Source organism: Gymnodraco acuticeps, unplaced genomic scaffold (assembly GCF_902827175.1).
Source record: "Gymnodraco acuticeps unplaced genomic scaffold, fGymAcu1.1, whole genome shotgun sequence".
Taxonomy (NCBI): domain Eukaryota; kingdom Metazoa; phylum Chordata; class Actinopteri; order Perciformes; family Bathydraconidae; genus Gymnodraco; species Gymnodraco acuticeps.
In genome coordinates, this window is record NW_022992130.1 from 315839 (window position 1) to 339940 (window position 24102).

The 24102-nt window shown below is 41.2% G+C and overlaps 2 protein-coding genes across 2 annotated transcripts; one reads left to right on the forward strand and one right to left on the reverse strand.

The window, feature by feature from the left end:
- The first annotated feature begins 383 nt into the window (after nucleotides 1-383).
- Nucleotides 384-14001, forward strand: LOC117538167 (metal transporter CNNM1). The gene is given in 11 exon segments (XM_034203720.1): nucleotides 384-1856; nucleotides 5370-5513; nucleotides 6944-7084; nucleotides 7400-7569; nucleotides 7774-7873; nucleotides 8765-8910; nucleotides 9316-9363; nucleotides 9365-9560; nucleotides 10666-10770; nucleotides 11494-11595; nucleotides 11971-14001. Coding segments are annotated over 11 exon segments (2700 nt in total). The 5' UTR covers nucleotides 384-388; the 3' UTR covers nucleotides 12051-14001.
- Nucleotides 14002-14149: 148 nt separating this feature from the next.
- Nucleotides 14150-20369, reverse strand: got1 (glutamic-oxaloacetic transaminase 1, soluble). The gene is made up of 9 exons (XM_034203786.1): nucleotides 20174-20369; nucleotides 18046-18227; nucleotides 17844-17967; nucleotides 17070-17182; nucleotides 16871-16975; nucleotides 16512-16662; nucleotides 15773-15938; nucleotides 15534-15676; nucleotides 14150-15298 (listed from the first exon to the last, which is right to left on the reverse strand). The coding sequence occupies exons 1-9, from the start codon at nucleotides 20280-20282 to the stop codon at nucleotides 15159-15161; spliced, it is 1233 nt and encodes a 410-aa protein (XP_034059677.1). The 5' UTR covers nucleotides 20283-20369; the 3' UTR covers nucleotides 14150-15158.
- Nucleotides 20370-24102: the final 3733 nt, after the last annotated feature.

A 24102-nucleotide genomic window follows, 5' to 3' on the forward strand; every position in this document is an offset into this window, starting at 1 on the left:
GAAACAAAAACGAAAAAGCATTCCGGTCCACACTGCGATATTTCATGTCATCTAAAAACAGATTTGGGTGAGCCTTTAATAATTTCCTTATCATAGTTTGATTGTTGCCTTACTATTTGTGGAAATGTGTTGTATTTTTGTCTGAAGCGGATTCTACAACTGTGGGTCTCGTGTGTATTATATTAATTATACATGGCTGGGCATTTCCTGCTGTCTATTTTTAGAAAGTAGCAGAAAGCAAATAAGACATGCCTACGTCACGGTTTGTCATGTGTATTTAAGGACTCCTCTCTCTCTCTCTCCCTGTAACGTGCCCATGCTCCTCTGCATGGATATGGCCACCCAGCTGCTCGTATCCCATCCGCAGACCACGTGACCCAGTTCTCCCATGTCCTTCTGTAGTTCATTCAGCATGATGGCTGCGGATGCTGCGGATGCTCTCGGCTGCATCCTGCATCCGCGCCGGCTCTCTCTCCTCTTCCTCACCGTCACCCTCTCCTCTCTGCCGGCCCCCACAGCAGCGCTGCTCGGTGTCCGGCCGGAGGACACCCAGAGCGGGGAGCTGTCCGTCCAGGATGGGATACTGAGGGCGATCGAGGGGACCCGCTTCATACTGAGGGTGTACTACTCCGCAGCCCCTGCTACGGAGCATCCCAACCACCTGAACATCAGCGGAAGACCTGACGCTGCTCCTGCCGCTCCGTGGATCGCGTTTATAGAGGAAGCAGGGGGGGACAGTGGGGACACGGAGAATGACAGGTCCAGAGGGAATCCGTGCGAGGACGAGGATGCCCGGAGCTCGGACATCGAGTTGCTGGGCTCTTTCAGATCCACATCAAGTCACAACTCAGTTTTGGTAGAGCTGCTCGCAAAAGACCTGCGCAGAGGCGAGCTCATCAAATACTACTCCATGTGCGCATTTGATGGAGTGAAATGGGAACATTTCACCACCAAAGACTTCTGGTTGGCGGTGGTGGAGAGACCTCCGGAGGCAGATGTTTGGCTCCAGGCGGGTGTTTCGGTGCTCTTGATAGGACTGTCTGCCCTCTGCAGCGGGTTGAACATCAGCATGCTGGCTCTGGACCCCGTGGAGCTGAGGGTCCTGCAGAATAGTGGCACAGAGAAGGAGCAGAAATATGCACGGAAGATAGAGTCAGTGCGTAAACATGGAAACTACATCCTTTGCACCGTAGTGTTGGGAAACGTGCTTACAAATACATGCTTTGTGGTGTGGATGTGCCAGATTTTAGGATTGACTGCTCTCTCAACAGCCTCATGCACTTTGGGAATATTCTTCTTTGGAGAGATTTTACCTCACTCCCTGGCGTCAAGGCACAGTCTCGCCATCGCCTCAAAGACCCTCTGCGCGACCCGCCTGCTGATGCTGGTGTTTTTCCCCATCGCATATCCAGTCTCCAAGATCCTGGACATCATGCTGCACCAAGAGATCAGCAACTTTTACACCAGGGAGAAGTTGGTGGCCATGCTGCGCGTCACAGATCCGTACCACGACCTGGTTAAAGAGGAGCTGAACATCATCCAGGGGGCCCTGGAGCTGAGGAACAAAACCGTAGAGGACGTGCTGACCCCACTCTCTGACTGCTACATGCTGTCCTCGGACGCCGTCCTGGACTTCTGCACCATGTCGGACGTGATGCAGAGCGGCTTCACCCGGATCCCGGTCTACGAGAACGAGAAGTCCAACATAGTGGACATCCTGTTTGTGAAAGACTTGGCCTTCGTGGATCCTGACGATTGCACTCCCCTAAAAACGATCACTCAGTTTTACAAGCATCCCATGCACAGCGTGTTCAATGACACCAAGTTGGATGTGATGCTGGAGGAATTTAAGAGAGGTAACTCCACTTTAAATCATTTCAGAGGTCAGGCCTCAGAAGTGCTCTGCAGGAGGGAGGCGTGTCCTTTGTTTTTACAAGTCAAGAACTTATAACTTTTGGCCAAGCAGTCAGTTATGAGTGTGTGAGGCGCCATATGTTGGTTTTGGAACAGTCTCAAGGTTGCCTCCTGCCACCTAGGAGTTAGATGTCTTTTGAAGTGAGTGTGCACTTAAATACTATGTTTTCAGTGCAGAAATCAATGTATACATCACATCATCGGCTCACAGTGGGCCTGCCAGAGAATCCTTTTGATCCCCAGAACAGTGAGAGCCATATGTGAAATCTGATACAGTGTCACACAGTGAGTTTGGGTCAGCCAGGAGTTAGAGGCTGCCAAAGACCAGAATGGGTTTATCTTAAGAATTTATGTAGTGCCCCAACCCTCATGCTGGCTTCCTCTTTATATACTATGCCATGTGTATCAGTTATCAAATATACACTTTAATTTCAAAAAGGAATCAAGCAACTGGGCCAGCTTGCTCAAATGTCAGTAGAGGCAATGAATATCATGTCTATTCCTCTGACTCACACATCTTTTGTCTGATAAGACTCTTTAGCGAGTGCTTTCACAGTATTGCAGTCCCTCATACACATGCTGATAGCATCCGTTTACCAAGTGTGCCACCTTTCCTCATCCAGTCTCGATGATAACGTTGAATATGATTATGTACCGATGCCCTGCTGCAGATAGCTTAAACTGTCCCACTGATTCTGTCACAAGGTAAAATAGAGACATATGACAGGCTACAGGGACGACTGTTATGTAAGGACTTCACTGACATTGGCTTATGTTGGGGGGGAGGATTAAGATGTAAATCTGCTTCATTGACAAAGAGAGCTCAATAGATGTGGGTTGGAGTGCAGAGGCAGCAGTTGTCAAATGAGAAAGTGAAAGGTGACACTGTGGTGACTTTGGCAGGATCATAAATTAGATTGCCACTTACAGGCCAGGAGGTCTACATCTTTATTTTTCTCAGGATTAGGAAGGATAGCTTCAGTCTGACACAAGTGATCCATGGGCCCCTGCCTGACCCTGTGTGTTGCCATATTGTCTGTTATTTATAGATAAGGTTAGGCTCAAAGGTGAAAGCAGGCTTCACCTTTAAAATGTTTGTGCGCTCCGAACTGTCAGCCCGCGGTGACTTTGAAGCTTCCTTCTCTCTGTGGGTCCTCGCCTTCCAAACCTGCCGAGCAACCATGAAAAATTCATCTCCAACCTTTTCTTTGACCCCTCTTGACTCCTTCCTACTTTTCTCTCAGGGATTAATGGCTCCTGCTGTCAGGAAGCCTGGCTGGGAGCAGTGGGGGCATCCCACTGAGGAGGCTGGGGGGCTGGGGTGAGGTTTGTGTTAGAGGAAAGGACGGAAATGTCAGCAGTAATGAAAGAAATGTAAGGGATGACTGCGAATGTGCTCTACAGTGTAAAATATTAACCTTTATATGGCAAGCAATGCTTTTATGAGCAACCCAAAATCTGCTATTAATATTTTAATATGTTTCAGGTAATGCAAAGTAGCGACAGCAAGGCAAGAATCAGTTTTATTACCAAGTAGGTTTACAGGAATTTGCGCTGGTATAAGTGGTGCATAGAGAGACAGAGAAAGAAGAATACATAACTGAAACAATAAAACCATAAAGCCATAAAACAATGTTTAAAGCAAAGTACTACTTTGTGAATTGTCAGTATAAGCCAGAAAATGTCATTTAAGTATCAAAGTAGTGCAGATTGGCCCCTGTCGGTATAATGCAATTTGATATTACATACGAATGCATTGATGTAGTTAAGGTGCTCATTGTAACTACTTAGTACACTGTTTGACAGCTTAATCAATAACACTATGTTTCACATTTGATAAGCTGATCAGATGTTTTGAAGGTAAAATCTTTATCCGGACAGAATGTATTCAACCAAATGGTATTCATTCAAACTGAAGTGGAGTAGAAGCGTAGTAGTACCCAACATTTGATTTAAGAGCAGCATTTTAGCAAATGTATTGAGAACCTTTTACCACTGCATACAAATCGACTAAAGAAACCATTTACCTTGCTAAACAATGCACAAAATAAATATAGGTGAACACACAACAAATCATAGGCAGCCATTGTAGTTGCTATCAGCTAAATTAATGCGTAAACTGTTGTGTGTGCATGTGTTCGAAACATGATAAAAAAAGCTGAATAAATATAAATAATATCATTTCCATACATAGTATTGTTTGTGTAATGTTTGCAGAATGCCAGACAGCAAGTGCACAATTGTATGCTAACATATTAAGCATTATGATCTCAAACAACATAGAGACTGGAGGAGCCTGGGAAACTGCCGGAGCAGAAACATTCGCAAAAGGGACATCCATGCTAGCCACGGGCATTGTGTCTGCGTGTGTGAGTCTGGTGAATGTGTGTGTGTCGTTCTGTTGGAGTATTATGTAACATGTGAATGATGTAATGCAGTGCCCAGGCACATCAGCAGCTGATGGCAAATCCACTTCACTGAGTCACCTGAGCTTTTCAGACAAGTTGACCTTAGCCCTGAGTACATCCGCGTCATCTCAGCCAGAGTTTCATGTTTGGAGATGGCTGCATGTCGGTCAATCAGGTTATTGTTGGTCTTGTTGCAGTGGATTAAAGCGTTTGATCTATTTTATCCCCTGGCAGTGATCCCACCTAAATCGTCCCGTCTACTATGAGCCACTGATTTAGTTCAAAGTAAGGTTGGAGATTGTTGAAATCTGTGTAGTGACGTCATACACTCGGTTAGATAACTTATTTGACGTAAGAAGAATAGTGACAGTGACGGTCATGATGAAAACGTTAAATACATTGAGCATTATAATAGTTTTATATTATCTTATACAACAACTAATAGTGTGATGGTTGACGTGTTCATGTTAATTTGTTCTTCTCCCCTGGTGATGTTGGAGTGTGATGGCACCTTTAACTTCTTGTCACATCGGTTTTATTGACTCGTTGACTGGAGATGCTGTTGGCGAGCTGTGTCATTGTATCTGGCAGGCTTGTCACGTTCAGCCTAACTCTGCCTGAGAGGGAGCGCTGGGTCCGCTCATGGATGTGTAACGTGTGTGTATGTTGGTGTGTGTTTACAGGGGGTGGCAGAGGCATGGGCAGTTTAGTCAGCAGACGCAGGCATCCCCAGACTGATTGCATAATCTGTGTTTACGTAAGGGGCCCAAGTCTTCCAAACTGTCAAACTGTCTCCAGAATAATCCCCCAAAGCCCACTTTCTTCTAGTCTCACACTCACACACAAGTGAATTCCTGACATTGGAATAATTTAATACTAAAAATAGATGTACCCATATGTATGGCCTCTCAGCTCTAGTATTCATTTTCCTCTTGACTGCCCACATCCGGTTGGAGGCTTGTGATGTTTTTTATCCAGTAGCCGCTAGTTTGAATTTACGTTGTGAAAACATTTGAACTCACCTCGTTTCTCTTTTGACCAATGCAGGGAAGTCCCACCTGTCCGTGGTGCAGAGGGTGAACAGCGAAGGTGAAGGAGACCCCTTCTATGAAGTGATGGGCATCGTCACCCTGGAGGACGTCATAGAGGAGATCATCAAGTCTGAGATTGTGGATGAGACAGACCTGTTTAGTACGTATGAAGCATAAAACACGCTGATTGTGAATCTCTGGGTCACTGTTACATTAGCTGTGAATCCATTTCATTATATTTCCAGCTCCCACATGGAATAGATTTTCCCTCAGTTTGTCAAAACCACTGACAGAGTTTATTCAGCTGTGTGGTCTGCAATATCATATGAAAATGCTTCAACAACTAATGCACTATCTTACCATTTGATGGGTTATTAAAAGGTAGCTTTTAAAGGACATTGACATTTCCTTTCCACCCTATATCCTGCTTCTTATTAAACTATTGATCCCAAGTTGTCTCCCCTGCTGCTCACAGCTCCGCGCTGCTGCATAATTAAATAATGAGAGTAAATGGCCCAGTCCCACAGATAATCTCTTTAATCCGCTCATCTTTAATTGGCTCGCAAGGCTCTCCACAGAAAGGAAGTCAAATGCCAAACTCCCCTCATTATATTTCTAATCAGATCGGTGCTTTCATTTTACTCACTGAAGTTTACTAACCAACATTTGGGAGAATAACTTCTGACCATGACATTTTTATGTGCGCTGCCATTTTAATTACATGCAGAGTGTGTAAAACAGTCAGGGATGCACTTCATAAACTCCTTTCTTCTGTGTTTCCCCTTGTGCATAATGATGTGTGTGTATATTTAGAACAGGGGAGCTCAACTCTCCAGACGTTGCACCTCAGGCTTCATTGCACCAGCTGTTCCTGCTACAGCTACGATGTATTTAATGCGATATAATGCATGTAATGCTTCTGGCTTCTGCTGAGAATAAGTCAATTCATCAATGAATGCTGGATAATATCAAGCAATCTGCAGCTGGGGATAGATAATCCAACTAATATATTTGTAGCGTTTCTTAGTGGCATCAACTAATGAGGTCAGGGGCAATTTAAAGTAGCTTCTCATTCCTTGTAGTGCCAGCAAGAATACTGTATACTGTAAAGCATAACTACAGTGTTAGGCAAACTTAACGAGTGAATGAGTGACACATTTCATTTCATCTATTTATAGAGTATATAAAACAATGTGAAATCTGAACTGCATACCGTGCATTTAAGGATTTGCAATCTGTCTGCTTTTTGCACATGTCTGCACAGCCCTCCACTTTAAAATATAATACACTTTAGTTTGCCATAATGATATACTCATTGTCCTAAGTGTGTTTTTTAGCTTTTAAGGTTATTTGTATATACATTTACATTTGGTGTACATACTTGTCTTTAGCATCCTTTTCTATGCTAAATTGTTTTGTAAAAATACTTATTTTTTATTTATTTATTTTATATATTTATTTATTTTTACCTACTTTGCAACTTGTATTTTTTGATTGTTTATGTTCACACCACCAGATGCCAAAGGAAATTCCTTGTACAGTATGTGTAAACCTACCAGGCAATAAACTTGATTCTGATTCTAATTATAGCTGATAATCGGACCAAAAGGCGAGTGTCCCACCAGGAGAGGAAACCACAGGATTTCTCCATTTTCAAACTGGCAGAAAATGAGCTGAAGGTGAAGATCTCACCCCAGCTGCTGCTCGCAACACACCGCTTCCTGGCAACAGGTAACAGCGTACATGTGTTTCAGGATGTGTGCATGCAGTGTATGCCGAGTATTCGTGGGTGCCCACAGTGGATTGTAGGATAAACTGAGGACAAGGTGACTGGGAACCTGATGTTCTTTTTTGTGTGTGTGTGTGTGTGTGTGTGTGTGTGTGTGTGTATGTGTGTGTGTGTGTGTGTGTGTGTGTGTGGTGGTGTGTGTATGTGTGTGTGTGTGTGTGTGTGTGTGTGTGTGTGTGTGTGTGTGTGTGTGTGTGTGTGTGTGTGTGTGTGTGTGTGTGTGTGTGTGTGTGTGTGTATATGCATCTATCTTATAGAGGTGGAGCCTTTTAGGCCATGTCACCTGTCAGACAAGATCTTGCTGCGTCTCATCAAACATCCCAGCATTGTGCAGGAACTCAAGTTCAACCCCAAGAACAAACACGCTCCTCAACACTACCTCTTCACGAGAAACAAACCTGTGGACTACTTTGTCCTCGTTCTGCAGGTAAATATCACCATCTCTATGCCAGATAATAATACTAATTCAGATGTTGCAGAAGAATTATGAAACACAGCAATAATCACTCCGTATCTGGATGTTATAATTACAGTGTTCATTTCCTGTGTGGGAGGCTCCATTACATGAGTAATCAATGTCCTACCATGAGCATCATGCTAATGTATGTCAATTGTTGTGTGGATCTTACAGGGACGGGTGGAGGTAGAAATCGGAAAGGAGGCTCTTCACTTTGAAAATGGAGCTTTTTCACATTATGGCATGCCAGCAGTCATCATGCCCCTGCCTATTGGTGAGTACAAATCAAGCAATACAGAGCAATATTACCATGAGACTGGTAGTAATGACAGTTCAAGAATAATAATCATAGAACTAATGCAGGGCTGGACATGTTTTTGTAGTCTTAAATCCCACCCAGCTTCTTATCTGTATAGCGTCAGCCTGTAAGAGCAGCAGCAGCAGCAGCAGCCGTGGGAAGTAAGTAATTAAAAGAAGTGATTTCAGAGAATTTCCCAGTGGAAGGACATGACCTGCACAGGATTATATGAAATCCTGCTAAGACTGCAGAACCCGCAGAAAGCCTGTCTCCCAATCGCTCTCCCTCTGTTTCTTGCTGTGGTTGTTTTGCATGTTTTCCATGTGTGATGTTCAGGGTGAGCTTAAAACAATTTGGAAGACCCCATTACATTTTAGAAAATTCCCTTCAAGGGCATTACAAAGCTGAAATGTTCTCTTAAGCAGCTGAAGAAGTACTTGCTCTCTCTCTCGCTCTCTGACAGCATGTTATGCCACTCAGCTAGGCAGTGCTCAGCTCAAAGAGAATAATATAAGCAAATAAAAAGGACCTGTCACAACTGCACACAAAGTACTTTTATGTCTCACACCACACATCATCTTTTAAAATATATTTTCTTTGGAGGTCTTTAGTTGCTGCCAACATTTCCCCTGCTTTCTTATAGCTTTATTTAAAAGTAAACATTAAGCCCACTAAAAAAAAGGCACCTTAAAGTATATAAAGAAAAAAAGACTATAGATAATGAATGAAGGAGGATTTATAGGATTGTTGGCGTGTTAACTGTTTTTGTACCCTTTGACCTCACTGTTTGTTTTTTTTAACCTACTGTAATAGCGATGACGTATGTTTGAAACGCATAACTAAAAGCAGCCCTCTTGTCCTTTTCAGGTCGGAGATATAGTTCCCGGGGCAGTGGTCTGAACCACTCAGAATCACTGCTGAGTGGAGGCAGTGCGGGTCAGCTCACTACAGGAGGGGGGGTCTACTTGCCAGACTACTCAGTCCGGCAGCTAACAGACCTGCAGATCATCAAGGTTACAAACATGAACAGCTACACGCACACAAAACAGAAACAAAAAAAAAACATCAATTGCTGGTATTATAATCTCAATCAAATGTATCATTTCCTGCACAGTTAAAGTAAAACATTTGGAGCAAAAGCAAGGAACTGCACTTTTAACCCAGAAACTCTTCCTCTGATGCAGTGTGTGCCTTTGAAATGTCCTAATCCCTGATTCTGACTGAACACAGACATCCTGTCTCTCGCTCGCCCCTCCACACACCCTCTCTCCTTTAATCACTGGGGATAATTGAGCTCCTTTTCAACCATGAATAAATGGTGGTTATGCCCTCTCGTTTCACCTCTCCTCCCCTTTCTGCATTACAGTCCATGTTTCCTCCCGCCACTGAAGCTAAAACTAGATTTTTGTTCCCCACAGATCACCAGGAACCACTACCAGAACGCCCTCACAGCCACCAGGATGGAACAGCTCCCCTCAGACTCCAGACCCCCTGGATCCTGATGCTAAAGGGAGGCCTGCGGTCCCAGAGGTCCGCTCACACAGCATTGCCCTCCCCCTCACACACACACACACTCGGCTGGGGCTGGCCCGCCTTGCACATCTCCATCCCCACGGTGGCCTTCGCAACACCTCCCAGCTCAATGCGAGGAACCGAATTGTTCGTAAGTACACTCTTGTACGATTTGAATCTTGAAAATGTTTCATTAGTGTTGGGTCAATTTCACCCAAAATTCATTTACTTTCTCTATTAATTATCCTTTTTATGTTTCAATGCTATTTTAGAGGTTGTTTGACGCAAGAATGAAAATTGCTACTCAAATGCTAATTTCCATTTTAGCTTCCACTTCTTATATCCTTCACATTTCAATGTGTGGGATGCAATCTTTTAGTACCCAACATTGCCATCACTCTGGATAAAAGAAACACCAGAGCTCTGAAATGTAAATGAAGATTGAGCTCAATAAAGCTCAAGATGAAGGTCAGGATTCATTGGAGTGGTAGTGTTTTCTTTTGAAGAGGAGAAAAAAGGAGGTTCAGGGGATCTATCACACTGATTGGAGTGATGTGTGGGCTAGGAGCCAAACACCTGCCTGACAGGAGCAATACATGATTCACTTAAATGTGGGATACTCTGACGGGTCAGGGGCAACCTGAAAATTAATAATGTGTTGACTGGCGTGTCGAATGATGATACATTCTGTAAAAAAGCCCCACAGACATTTTAAAAAACCCAAAATATCTGATTTAATTTATGAAAATTAGCTTAAATGCTACACACAGCATATTGTCAAAATAGTAGGTTTAATTATTACTTTTTATAATTTTAACATCAGTAAATAATGAATTACATATGTTGATAATGACTCATTCACAACTGGGTGCAAACGTGGCATCAACCAATCTGTACTGGTTTCAAAGCTTAAAGGATTTCCTGTATACCATCTGTCTCACACTGAGCAACACGCCACCCAGTTTGTGTGTCTTGGTGTTGTGTCATTAAAAAAAAACACTGCACAGATGGCTCTGTTGGTTGTCAATAAAGCAGCAGCATCCAGTTATAAACAGCCAGGTTTTATGTTCAATCTTATTTCACCAATTAAATCTCCTCCACTGGCTGTAGCTCACTTTGAGTTGGATCTGCATTAACACAACGACTGATACATAGCAAGTTCTCTACCTCCCTCTACAGGCAGAGCTAGAAACCAGCTGCTGTTATTTGGATACCTGTAGTACATTGAAGGCTGATTGGTCCAATTATCTTTACAGGCAGCAAATCTGACGGGCAGAGGAGTCCAAATGATACCGTGTTCCTCCGCTTGGACGAGATTCCCTACATCCACGAGGATCGGCCGGAAACGTATGGAGAGAATGGTGAGTGCTGCTGCATGGATCCTGACCTGGAGGAGACAAGCTCAGAAAACTGAATCTCTTCAGTCTCAGTTAAAACTCAAAAATGACTAGTAGCTAGTTCCTTTTCAAATGTACACAAGTTTTTATTTTTTTTATTTTAATCATAGGCAGGCCGATAGAGATATTACATTGACTGAAACGGTTAAAAAAAAGTTGCATAGACAATTCGTTACTCATTTTTTATGAAAAATAGTGAAATATCCCTTTAAGGCAGTGCAATTTAGCCTCATAAATAATTCTGAAACATTCTAATGAAGATATAGCACCTTCTCCCTTTTCCAAATGAAAGTTTAATCCACATGCAACACATTAATTTCTCATTAGCTGCTACAGCTTTAATTATTTAATTATATTTGCTTATGCAAGGTAATATTATACTACATTATACCAACATTACAGAGTCACATTGCTGAGTTTATGACTACTTACCGTACTTCTTCTTCACTACTACACTTAATTTTAGCATGTCAGATTAAAATAGTTTTATTACAGAAGAACGCGTTTCCTCCTTGTTATCACAGTCTGCTTACTCTAAACCAGTTTTCCTAACAATGCAGTTTTTATATTTTAACGTCTAGGCTGTAAACTGTTCATATCATTGTAGGTCTGGGGAATTGTTCTAGTCAATCTGCTCTGTCTGTCATTCCTGCTGTATCCCCTCTTTATCCTCATCCTCTCTTTCAGACGTGCCTATAGAGTCCCCGCCCTTTGCCTCTCCCTTCATCAGCTCTCTGTCTCTGTCCAGCTCGGAGGAGAACATTGGGAAGAAGCTATTGCGTAAATTGAGTGAGTAAGACATTTGTCACCAACATCGATGGAAGAGCACACACACACACACTCACCGTCAGATGTGCCCAAACTTCTCTTTCAGACAAAGTGGTGTATCTTAGCAACAGGTGATGTGTCGTGTCCCTCGCTCCAACCTTTTTTAGCAGAGCAGATTCTCCGGATGCATCTGTTGGTCTAGATATGACTCATCAAGGCAGTATCTGCGCTGCCTGATGCAGCTGACGTTATTTAAGTTAACGGCAAATATGAGTTTGTTTAAAAACAATCAATATATAGCAAATGTAAAGATAAGGAAAGCAAGATATAATGGATGAAACTACAGTTAAAGGAAGGTGTTTATCAAGCAATGACCTTGGTTCCTCCTGTTTCTAGGTAACAAGAGGAGGAAAAAGTCTCGGGATGGAGAAAACTGTTTGGAGGAAGGTTCAGAGCAACCACCAGTGACGAGCTAGCACAGTGACGCTGAGGAAGAGGGATGAAGCTTCTTCCTCTTTATCACTCACTCATTGGGTTTTCATTACTGAACAACCAACCTCTCATAGACTCCCTCTGTGCTCCTGAACAACTGAGCCATCTCATGAGATGTAGAAACACTCAGGACCCCACTCACACATGGTCCTACCACTGCCTGACTCCACACCCTTAACATTATAATAAGTGGAACAGATCTGTAAAAAAAACTTTAATATAATATTACTTTTGGAAAAATCGAATAAATATACTATTGGATTTTTCCAGCCTTACACTGGACTTTATCAAGGTTTTCAAGTAGTAAACCGAGAAGATATTTCTATGGTAGCTTTACCCATAATGTGACAATTTTATCATCTCATTTAAGCCATATGGTCTCCACCAGATCTCTCAATATGGAGCCTCACAAGGTCCTAATGTAATATCTGAGCCAGCTTTACTTGATCAAACAATTAATACAAGAGTTTTTATTATTTATTTGTTATTATGAGGAAGTTCCCACATACTGATGAAGTTATTTGCACAGGGAACTTTCCTAATGTTGCCATAAGGGTGCCACATACTGCCAACAATACCAGACACACTAGCCATCGGCTATGAAGAAACAGCCACAAGACAAGAGCACCATTTTTATGCCAGATTTTAAGAACACAATTATGAAAAAAGCCATAAATCAGCTTGAATTATTGTATACACTGACCTCTGAGCAAGTTCAAAGGGGTATGCGCAATTTTGAAAAAGACCTGAGCTTGAAATAAAACCATTTATTACCCAATTTTTATATAAAAAGTTTTAGAATTACCAAAAGTAATTGGAAGATAGCAATATATATATAAGTTATCCAACATACTGTAAATGGCTTCAACATCACACATTATTGCATGTGCCCTACATACTGTCTGTTCTCCCTTTAAAACGTTCCCTTCTCTCTAGATGTACTGTAACCACCGTCTTTCAAATAATCAGCCTATTGTTTCTTGCATTCAGAACAAGTAGTGGTGATCAACTCTTACCATTAGCTACCATTAGCCAATCCTCTATGTACAGTTCATCTCACTTTAACAGCATACACCAATTAAAAATAAGCTAGGGGTAGGGGGGTTTGCGGTTAGGGATCCAAATGGATGTTATGAGTATTCTCGAGGAAAGAGTAGTTGCTACCTGCATGTTTGTTAATGCTGCTTTTACTGTAGAACTATCCCCTGTAGAAAGCCCTGTTTTTCCATATGCATGCTTAAGCAAAGGGATGCATGCAAAGGAAGATCTGCAGTAATACTAAGATCTTTGAGATAATAGAAGTCTGCAGTTTTAATGGGGGAAACCATACAACGCTGCTTGTTGAAGGAAAAAAAATCAAGCCATCTTTCTAGAAATCATCTATTACTGCAATAATGAAATAATGATTTGATCCTTTTCAAAATGCCAGTAGCAGCTGCAGCTCAGACTGCACTAAGCTGCTCTGCGTTGTGAAATATTGGCAGGTACGCAAGAACAAGACAGAGATATGAAAGAGGCAAGCAATATGACGCACACTGACGTCAAGCCACCACCTCCCGTCAAACACACTGACACACACACAAGGCTTTATGAGTACAAAGGGAACTGCACTGCTAAGCTATTCACATCGACCCCTCTTTGCACGCTGAACATCCAATAGGAAGTCATTTGATCCGACAGACTGACTCAGTGAAAGAGGATTTGTGTGAATCAGAAAGTGTCTCAGCTGAATGCTCACAGAGATTTTGCAGTTGTTTAACACTGATTTATATTTGTGAAGAATTATATACTTTACTTAAAAAAAGGCAAAGATACATTTTCTAATGTAAAAATCTCTATTTCTAAAAAAAAAAAGTGACCAAAATACATGAGAAGACATACCATAATGTTCGACAAAAGGGATTTCAAATAATTAATAAATGGACTGAAATATTATTCTTGTGTACTCTTCTTTGTTTTCGAATATGGAGTGTGTTACCTGCATTCGATTTTTCTAAGACCTCTCACATGGGTTTCTAAAGGCCGTTGCGTTTATACAAACATTATCATTAAATCAATTCCAACATATGTGACAAAACAAACATAAGAGTTATAGTTCTTTATTAGATTAACTCATTCATCTCATTGGAAAGTATGTTTTGCTTCAATTGCTAAACAATAGGACTGCTTTATTGCTGTACTGTGCACAGTGATACGATAGCAAACTGGTTGATCATTAGTGTGTTTTTGCCACTGACATGAGGGTCTTACATAATAGTGCACTATTGATACAAACAGGCAGTCGCTGTGCAAACTTAACATTAAACCTGCAGGTGCCTGATTTAACCAGAAGCCTCACAACCTTCAGCTGTGAGCCCAAACCAGGGATGACTCTCAAAACCTGTTAAGATAATTCAGTGCCATTGTGCTAACTGAGCAGAAACTACAAATAAAACACTTCAAAAATACGGATTATAATTTAGGTAATTAGTACAACCCCTTTCGGCGATGTACAGTTTAATTAATAAATTACATTGCTCAAGATATCTTCCTGAGAACACTCTTCTCTTGTTCATGCGGCATCATTAAACGTACCTCTTCACTCATGATAGAGAACATAAATACATTTACTATAATTTGTTTGTCTAATTGAACACATTTAGTCAGTTTGGTAGGTGCTCTTAACTGTAATCACACAGGCTAATAACGGCAGGTTAAATACAATTGGAAATGCGTTATCAACACTTAGAATTAATGAATCATAGCAGTATGACATTAAACAAGAAGTTGAGTCAGCACTGCTGAGATAATTGTCACACAGATGTACCAACCTTCTCAAAAGGTGAGTGGTGACGCATACACTGAAATACTTATTATAAGTAGGAAACATAAAGACAACTAGTGGACAAATAATAAACGGAATAAGTCCCAATTGTGTGTTGAAATAGCTTAGCACAAACACTATAGAAAGGTGAGGGCTGTCTGTATATTTGTGCAAATGAGAATGTATGATCGCCCTAAGAAATCAGCTAGAAAGTAAATACTTTCCCTGTAATCAGGTGACTTGAGGTCAGAATGGAGGAAGTACTAAGAACTGTGGGTAGTGTAGTCTTTTACTGGACATTGGTGACAGTCTCATGGATGGACTCTGCCACGTAGTCTATGTTCTTGGAGGTCAAACCGCACATGTTGATGCGCCCACTGGCCATCAGGTAGATGTGTCTCTCCTTCACCATGTACTCCACTTGTTTGGCTGCAGGAAATAACCACATTTAATTATTCATTGATTAATAATGTGACACTTTGCAGAGCCTGTAAAGATATGTGTGTTAATCAAAAAAATGATATAATGCAAGCTCTTTTGAGTTTTGCAAAAAGGAGATACATTCGGGATAAGTTTGGTCACTCTACATGTTGTTTTTTTATGTACCGATGATAAAAGTGTTTGTGATCTTAACATGTTCCGAACTGAAACAATGTTTACTCACGGTTGAGGCCTGTGAAGCTGAACATGCCGATCTGCTCTGTGATGTGATCCCAGGTGCCTGCTGTCCCCAGAGCTTGGAGCTTAGCTTTCAGCTGAGCCCTCATCAACAGGACCCTGTCAGCCATGGTCTTCACATTGTCCTTCCTACACTCAAACAAATGTAAAAAACAACTCTATATCAAAATAATACATTATTATAACCGTTATACCTGATACAGTGCTTTGGTATTTTGTACGGACCATTCACTGAAGAGCTCAGGTGAGGTAAGAGTGACGGCAACAATGCGAGCCCCCTGAGAGGGTGGGTTGGACCAGGTGGTCCTCACAATCTTCTCCATCTGGGACAGCACTCGCTTCAGGTTGTCTGCATCACGAGCAACGATGGTCAGGTTGCCCACACGCTCATCTGTTTGCACACACATGTCACACATTTGATCGTGATTCTTGGGGTCACAATTTGACTTCTAAATGATTTTCAATTAATTATATAGGGTTGCGAATTTCAGGATTTACTCAACAAGTCCACTTTGCAGACTCCTATAGAACTAACTGCAACAATACACAAAATTGACTTGGTCTAAAGGTAGAGGCAAATGATTGAAACAGGTTTTTAAAGCTGTGAATTGATTAAGAATCTTAAAAGATAAGCAATGTGATACTTATATAACTTAAACCCACCCCCCTTGTTTCTACAACTTTCAACATTGACAACACCCACTGTGCTTTTATCATAGTAAACGAGAACATTAAGCTGTGTCGATCATGTACAATATTTTGTCATGTTTGAAAGTAAGAGAGCTGTGAGGTATGATAACACAATCTAAATTGGGCTCTTATCCTTAATTCCACTGTAAACATGTTGCTATATAAAGCACTTTGTGACTGTTATTGTGATTAGTAACAGCACAAAGACTATCACTCTTTATCGCTCTCTTGAAAGCAAGCAATGTACAACTTAAGGAACACAGGGGTCACTCACTGTAGAGGCCAAAGTTCTTGGAGAAAGACTGAGCGCAGAACATTTCAAAGCCCATGGAGACAAAGTAGCGGACCGCCCAGGCATCTTTATCCAGATTGCCTGAGGCGAAACCCTGATAAGCCGAGTCGAAGAACACAAACAGCTGCCTCCTCTGGAAAGAAAGAAGGTCAAGCAATTATCATACTGTAATAAATGTTCAGCATTGACAAACGTGTACAAAAAGGACAGCCGTAGAGACACAGTATTGGTTGTGTTTGTGTGTGTGTGTGTGTGTGTGTGTTGTGTGTGTGTGTGTGTGTGTGTGTGTGTGTGTGTGTGTGTGTGTGTGTGTGTGTGTGTGTGGTGTGTGTGTATAATACCATCATAACTTCTGCGATCAGCTGCCATTGCTCCTGTGTCGGGTCTGTGCCAGTTGGGTTGTGCGCACAGGCATGCAGGACAAAGATAGAGTGTGCTGGACAACTCTGTGGGAAATAAGAAGAAGTGATTTAAACTCCTAATAAAATGACTCATGGCTGAACTGAAATAGAACAAGAAATCCTTTTGCACACTGCTCACCTCCAGGTCTCCAAGGAAACCAGCCAAATCAAGGCCCCTATTTGCTGCATCCCAGTACTTGTATGGACGGACATCATCAAAGCCAGCATTGGCAAAAACAGCATTGTGATTTTCTGAAATGGAGAGAAAAAATGATTTCACCAGTGTTCTAATTGTATTGTTTATATGTCAATACAAATGAAAGAATGAATGAGGACTTCCCATGTTCATCTGAACTCTATTGACTCCCCTGTTTGATTGTGTGTGTGTGTGTGTGTGTGTGTGTGTGTGTGTGTGTGTGTGTGTGTGTGTGTGTGTGTGTGTGTGTGTGTGTGTGTGTGGTGTGTGTTGTGTGTGTGATGTGTGTGTGTGTGTGTGGTGTGTGTGTGTGTGTATGTGTGTGGTCTAGCATTACTATACTTGTGGGGACCTAAATCTGTTTACATAGTCACGTGTGGGGGACTGGCTTCCCTTATGGGGACAAATTGGAGGTCCCCATGAGGGGAATCATTCATTTTAGGGTGAAGACTTGGTTAGGTTTAGGATTAGGGTAAGAGTAAGGTTAAGGGTAAGGGTTAGGGTTAGGCATGTGTTGGTTATGGTTAAGGTTAGGATAAGTCTCCAGGAACTGCATGTAAGTCAATGTAAAGTCCCCTGAAGTGATGTATACATGGTGTGTGTGTGTGTGTGTGTGTGTGTGTGTGTGTGTGTGTGTGTGTGTGTGTGTGTGTGTGTGTGTGTGTGTGTGTGTGTGTGTGTGTGTGTGTGTGTGTGTGTGTGTGTGTGCGTGCATACCCCAGGTAGGTGAGGACACATAGACGGGTGTTTTGGTGTTGTTGTTTCCATTGTAGAAACGCCTGAGAAATTCTGCACCCATCTTCAGAGCCCCTGTGCCACCCAGACACTGGACAGCCCCAACCTGGCAAAAAGAAACAGACAGTCAGTTTATACGTAAATATATTTAAAATAAGATAGTGCCGCCTTTCTCTATACAAACCCTTTTCTCCTGGATGGCAGGACTGTCTTCTCCCAGTGCGATCTTAGAGGCTGAGGATCTGAATTCAGGCAGGCCCAGGATGGGCAGGTACTCATGGTTAAGACTGTCATCGTGCACAATAACCTTTTCAACCTTTTTCACCACCGGCAAAACCCATGGCTTTCCCTCGTCTGTCCGGTAGGCTGCAAGAAAGAAAACAGTGAGGCCTTGATGTATTGCCTAAAGATTTTAGATAGGAACAATAATGAGTTTGAGGCAGGACAATCTTCCTGGCTCAAATAACAAGAGTGTAACACTAACTCTGGAAAGCAGACATGCACTTTCATCTCTCTGTTTGCTTTAGTGAGCTGAACTCCGTCAACACCTGATAAGGACTGAACTATACAATAGCCTTGTTATCTTCAGAAGAGAGACCTTCAACTTGCTTTGCAACTCAAAAACAAGTGTCAGGCTTAATATCATTATATGGGAGTTTTTTATTTTATTTTCTCCCACTGGCATGAAAGGCATGTTTATTTTGTCTATTAAATGCAAGAAAATGCAGATCAGAGAGTTTCTGAAATCTAATTTAACGTCTTCATTAACCCAGATATATTTAGTTTATTATAAGAAGAGGAAGCAAATCCTCACTTTTTTTTAAAAATGTCATTATAATAATTATAATAATAATTACCTATGCAATTGGTATATTATATTGGATTATCTAAACAACTTCCAATTAGGGATCAAAAAAGTGTATCTAATGTTATCTAATCAAAAGATTGCAGATTTCCTTTTCCATCATTGAATTGATCAATTAATGTAATACTTGTTTCAGGTCTAGTGACGTTTAACACACTAAACATAGTGTGGCCTACATTTCCCAGCTGCCCAGTAGCGGATGACCATCTGTGTGTTACATAGAGAGGGGATTATAAGGCCTCAGCCTCCGGTCCTAATCACAGGACTCAGGCAGCCTCGTCCTGCAGAACACATTACACACTGCCAGAACAGAGCCAAACAATGCTTCTCACACATGTCCTTAGCAATGTAAGCAGCAAGGATTACTGCTTTTAATAAGATTAACACTAAAAACAGTTGTACTGAAGTCTAAAATGTGCCATTTGCTTGCTTCAGGAGAGAAGCAGGACTAAGCCATAGATATGTAAACTCATGCGAGTATAGCTAGCAACAGGGAACAGTAATCCAATCAGAGCTGCAGCAAGATCGAAAAGCAAAGAGGAAACCAAAGAGGACAGGCACAAATGATTCCACTATGTCACACTTTTACATAACAAGGATACATTATCAATAAAGCTGCTTTCAGTATAGTTAGAGTAGAATGACTGAACAGCAGCTAACATGGTCAATCAGTTGTATTTACTCTGATTCACAAGTTATCTCCACAAACCAGTGACAGTAAAAATAAAATATTAAATAATGTCATTATAATTTCTCCCATGGCCGTAATGTCACACCGGAACAGACATTTTAGAGACACTACGATAAAGCATATTTATTTAATATTGTAGTCAGTAAAGATGAAGCTAAATTGAATTACTATGTATACTGCTGGGTAGAATAACCTGAAATTCATCATAATGTAGGCTATAGTTGATTTATACTTTGCATAAAAAATAAAAAATCTGTCAGGGGAACTATAACTATCAAATAAATGTAGTGGAGTGAAAGTACACTATTTACCCTCTGAATTGTAGTGGAGTAGGGGTAGTAACATGTAAACACTCAACTAGCCTACAAGTACCTTGACTTGAGTAAATGCACTTACTTTACGCCACTGCATACATGATGTATGCCGTCAGAGCAATACATCTATTATATAATCTATATTTAAAATGAATAAACCTTTTCCGATACTGTATTAGAGAGTCACAGTTTTGGAATAGTAACAGCATTTAGAATATGTGTCACTATTTTAAAACCATACAGGCATCATCATTTAGCAACTTTTATCAAAATACAGCATGTGGCCACCATCATATAAACATGGATATAATAAACAGGTCATAGAATGGTTGTGATTCCTGAATCCTGATTCCTCCTATCACCACCTTACATTAACCGGCTGGAGATAGTTATGGCAAACGATGTCACTGTTTTATAGAAGTATAGTTACATAATAATTTACCTCCTACTCCAAGATTCACCTTGTTGGGAAATTGGTCGTTGTTGAAATCCTGTGATAGCTTGAAGACAGCTACAGGGGCTGCTAAAGCGACCTCACTAAACACCGACATGGTGCTGTATTTTACCGAGAGACTGTGGCGACAACAAAACAAACGGTTACCGTGAAAAGTAACGGGACGGCAGAGGACTTCACCTTCAAATTGGATATGGGAGGATGTAAATTGGGCGTGAGCGGATTAACCAATAGAAAACGAGACGGGTCTGCCAGGCCAATCAGAGCATTGATCTCTGTCAGGTCAAAGTTCGAGAAAACACACGTACAGGGGCAGTTGACCAATGAATGACTCTGTAACATCACTATACCGTCCAGTGTTCGAATTGGATGGTTCAGGATTGTACTGCAATACAAAGAATATCCACAAGATGGTGCAGCAGCCTCGATAAAGATGTTATCACCTGGCACTGACAACAACCACTGATAGTGTAGTTTTTTTTCTATAGTAATGTCTTCAATGTGTAGTCAAAATAGACAAGACAAGATATCAGTGCACCCCATTATAAATGTAAATTGTATTCCTTGCTGAAAAGACAGCTGAATGCTCGGGCTCGACACAGTTTGAGTAAGTGCATGTGAGGATATGTAAATGAGTATGTGTGAGCATCTTCATCTGTTCAGTCCTGAGGGCCTTGCTGAGCTGTGGTGTAAACACGCTGGCTCCTCTGTGCTCTGTCTGCAGGAACTGAGTACTTGATAAACGAGGGCCACTCCAGCCGGCTCTCCCCGACCAGGACTGAGTTTGTTGGAAAGCTTTTTGGCTTTTCTGGAGGCAGGACTCAGCCTGTTCTGAGGCCCCTGTGCTGTCTTTTAATGTTTCTGTCTGAGAAAGAAGGGGCTGCTGCATTGTTTAACCTAGTTTATGTATATATAGAGTCAGTGATGGTGGAACACAAAAAGACAGTACTATCTTCTTAGATTGAAGTACTGAACAAAACATGAAGTAGTCAAATGACTTCAACTTCTACCAGCTAAAATGTTAGCTTACAGCTCTTGTTGAGTATGTCATCAATGCAATAAGGTGGAGGTGGCAATGTCAAAGTAGAAAGAAACAGAAGAGCATTAAACAGCTAAAGGGGCAGATGGTTTATCATTGTAGTTGGTGGACACCAAAAGAGCTAAAGAGTGTCAAAATGGGATTCACAGTCCTCAGAGGAGCGGAAAACACACATTTTAATAAGTGCTTATCTTGCTACATTTAAATAGGCTACGTTTACAATTACATAGTGATTATACGACATCTTGTTCCAGTGCACCAAAATGGCCAAAAAAAGAATACTATTTTAAACACAATGTTCGTATTACATCTTGAACTATTTATAGCTCAGTATAGGGTTGAGAATCAGTTAGGCTTGTTATTTTGCCATTTTTGAGATAAAGTTGCCAATAAACTGATTTAAAACAAAGTTTTATTACAGAAACTAGTGGTTTCCCTAATGAATCAAAGAGCAAGCCAAAACAAAAATGCTTTCAAAAAATGAATATTAATGTATTTGCACAATGTGGTAAACCCACATCCGCAAACTTTGTATTCATAGACCATGTGTAAACTATTTATTTACTATCAATGAAGAATCTGTACTGAAACCAGTGGTATATTTAATCCATTGGTTTATCACTGAACACTCAGTTATTATTTTACCCTCATGTTTACCCCCAGAGGTTACTCACTTTCCCCATACCCTGTACCACCCCCACTCATCTCCTCGCTTCACTTTGACAGTAGATGTTTTCATTCTTTACGACCAGGTGAGGGTGTCTTGTATGTTAGCTATCACTGTCAGCCCTGCAATTATGGGATTTGAGCTCCCAGAAGAAGGCTCGGGGCCCAGGGCAGGGTTTGGTGTGTACGTACTGGGGAGGCCCCGGGATCTCGGTCTGCTGTGATGTGAAGTGTGAGTCAGAGCCAGAAGTGACAGCAGCCGCCTCTGGCAAGTCAGTGCCCACAGGGAGAGAGTGTCACATCCAGATCAATGAGAGTTATTCAGCCAAACATTCAGAGGCAGCTTCTCAGCATTTCCCTGACATTGATATGTGGAACATTTATTTTGGCATGCAGAAACGCAATGCAAATATGACCAAAAAAAAGGTAGTGCCAACAAAGTGTCTTTTATCGCAGTGTTTTCCTTTTTGCACCCAGGTTACCATTGTTACTAAAGGACGCTGGTACAAGACAGTCACATTCCAGCCGCGGTATCAGTGAAACACCAACAGGAGCGTGTGCACACACACTGCAGCACATTCCAAGGGGGACGCTGCTCGCATGTTGAGGTGGCCTCTGTGTCTCTGGGTCAGAGAGCTGTGGTGAGTGACCACCTTTTTAGCTTCCCGCCTTGTTTGTTTTCCAAAGACAGTGTCATCAATTCTCTAACAAGGGACTAGACACAGCAACAACAAAGAGCACAGGACCTCCCTGTGTAGCCCAATGACTGATGGAGCATGCATGCAATGACAGACAGATCAGTGCTCTGTACGTCTGACAACATTCCAACTGATGTGTTTGTGTGTGTGTACATGTCTTGTATGTGTGTGCTCCATCTTATGACATGAAATCTGTTTATTTTTTGTGCAAACATTTGCTTCACTCTGTAAAAATCCTATTTGTTATCCCGAGTGACAAGATTTGCTGAATAATTGTATAAATTGAGAGTAAATACAATCACATTACTATCATTGCAATACACTTTAAGATACACATTTAAGTTAAGTATTTATTGAGGTTTTTTCTTTCTTATTATGATTTTAACGTTTGGTTTCTTGTATATTCTTTATGTTTTCAGATTTGTTTTGTATTTCTCTTTTATTAAATGTTTATGTTTCTAGTTATTTCCTATTCAATTTGAATTTATTTTACTTTGTTTATGTTATGCACCAATTCACCAATGCAAATTATTTTTATCTGAGAACAGACTTGGCAATTTACCAGATTCTGAATATGAGCAGTTCGCAATTTTCTCCTTCAAACAGATACATTTCACAGTTGCAACAGTTACTTTCCACAGCTGGGAAAACATGGCAGTAGTGATTGATACCACTCTCTTATCTGTACAATGGAGCTACATCCAGTAGCTGGTTAGCTTAGCTTAGCACACACACTGAAGATGGAAAGAGAGATGTGTGGCTCTGCCTGGTGGTAACAACATCCAACATCTCTAAAGATATGTTTCGGTGCTATCAGTGGTTAATATGTTAATCTGTGAGACTCAGAGATGATAAGCGGAGTTTGTTTTTCCTGTGTTAGCTGTTCCCCTTTGTATTCAGCCTTTGAGCTAAAGCTAAACTTGTTGCTGGCATGTACAGGTTGCGGCCTTACATTTAATGCATGGACATGAGTATTAATTTTCATCCATCGAAGCAAATTAATTTGATTATTTGCAAAATATCCAACAATTAGTTTAAAACCCCAAACGTAATTTATGTGTCACTTTTTTTAACTAAATTGATCGTTATGTTATAAAGATCAGCTAATATGCATGTCACTCATGTTTTTCACAGATTTGGCCTTTACCCTATAAGGCTGGGTGGAACCCAAGGTCTACAGTGAGCCATTTTCATTGATTGATGTTGTCTTTTGGCCAACTCAGGCTTTCCAGACCTCAGCCTCATACAAATATGCATGCAAAGAAACAAAGACAGGAAGTGGAAGAGTTTTGTCTGATTGATTACCCCGAGTGATTATTTTCTGTTGCATAAAGCCACAAAAAGAAAATGCAATTAAAAAAAAACCTGACTATGTCATTATCGAAAATGAAGAATGGTATTTGTATTTATCCGCATGGGAAGCTCATCGTTGGGGATTTAATTCTCCCATTTACAGATAATGAAACTACATGCCTGTACGGTAATTATTTATAAAAAAAGAACTTTATTCATGA

Bases quoted from the DNA above. Each gene is read 5' to 3' on its own strand.
- got1 (XM_034203786.1), bottom strand. From the start codon at position 20,282: ATGTCGGTGTTTAGTGAGGTCGCTTTAGCAGCCCCTGTAGCTGTCTTC. The intron at 16,976-17,069 runs GTGAGCAGTGTG...TATTTCCCACAG, and splicing joins GTTTCCTTGGAGACCTGGAG to AGTTGTCCAGCACACTCTAT. The intron at 16,663-16,870 runs GTATTATACACA...CTTTCTTTCCAG, and splicing joins TGATCGCAGAAGTTATGATG to AGGAGGCAGCTGTTTGTGTT.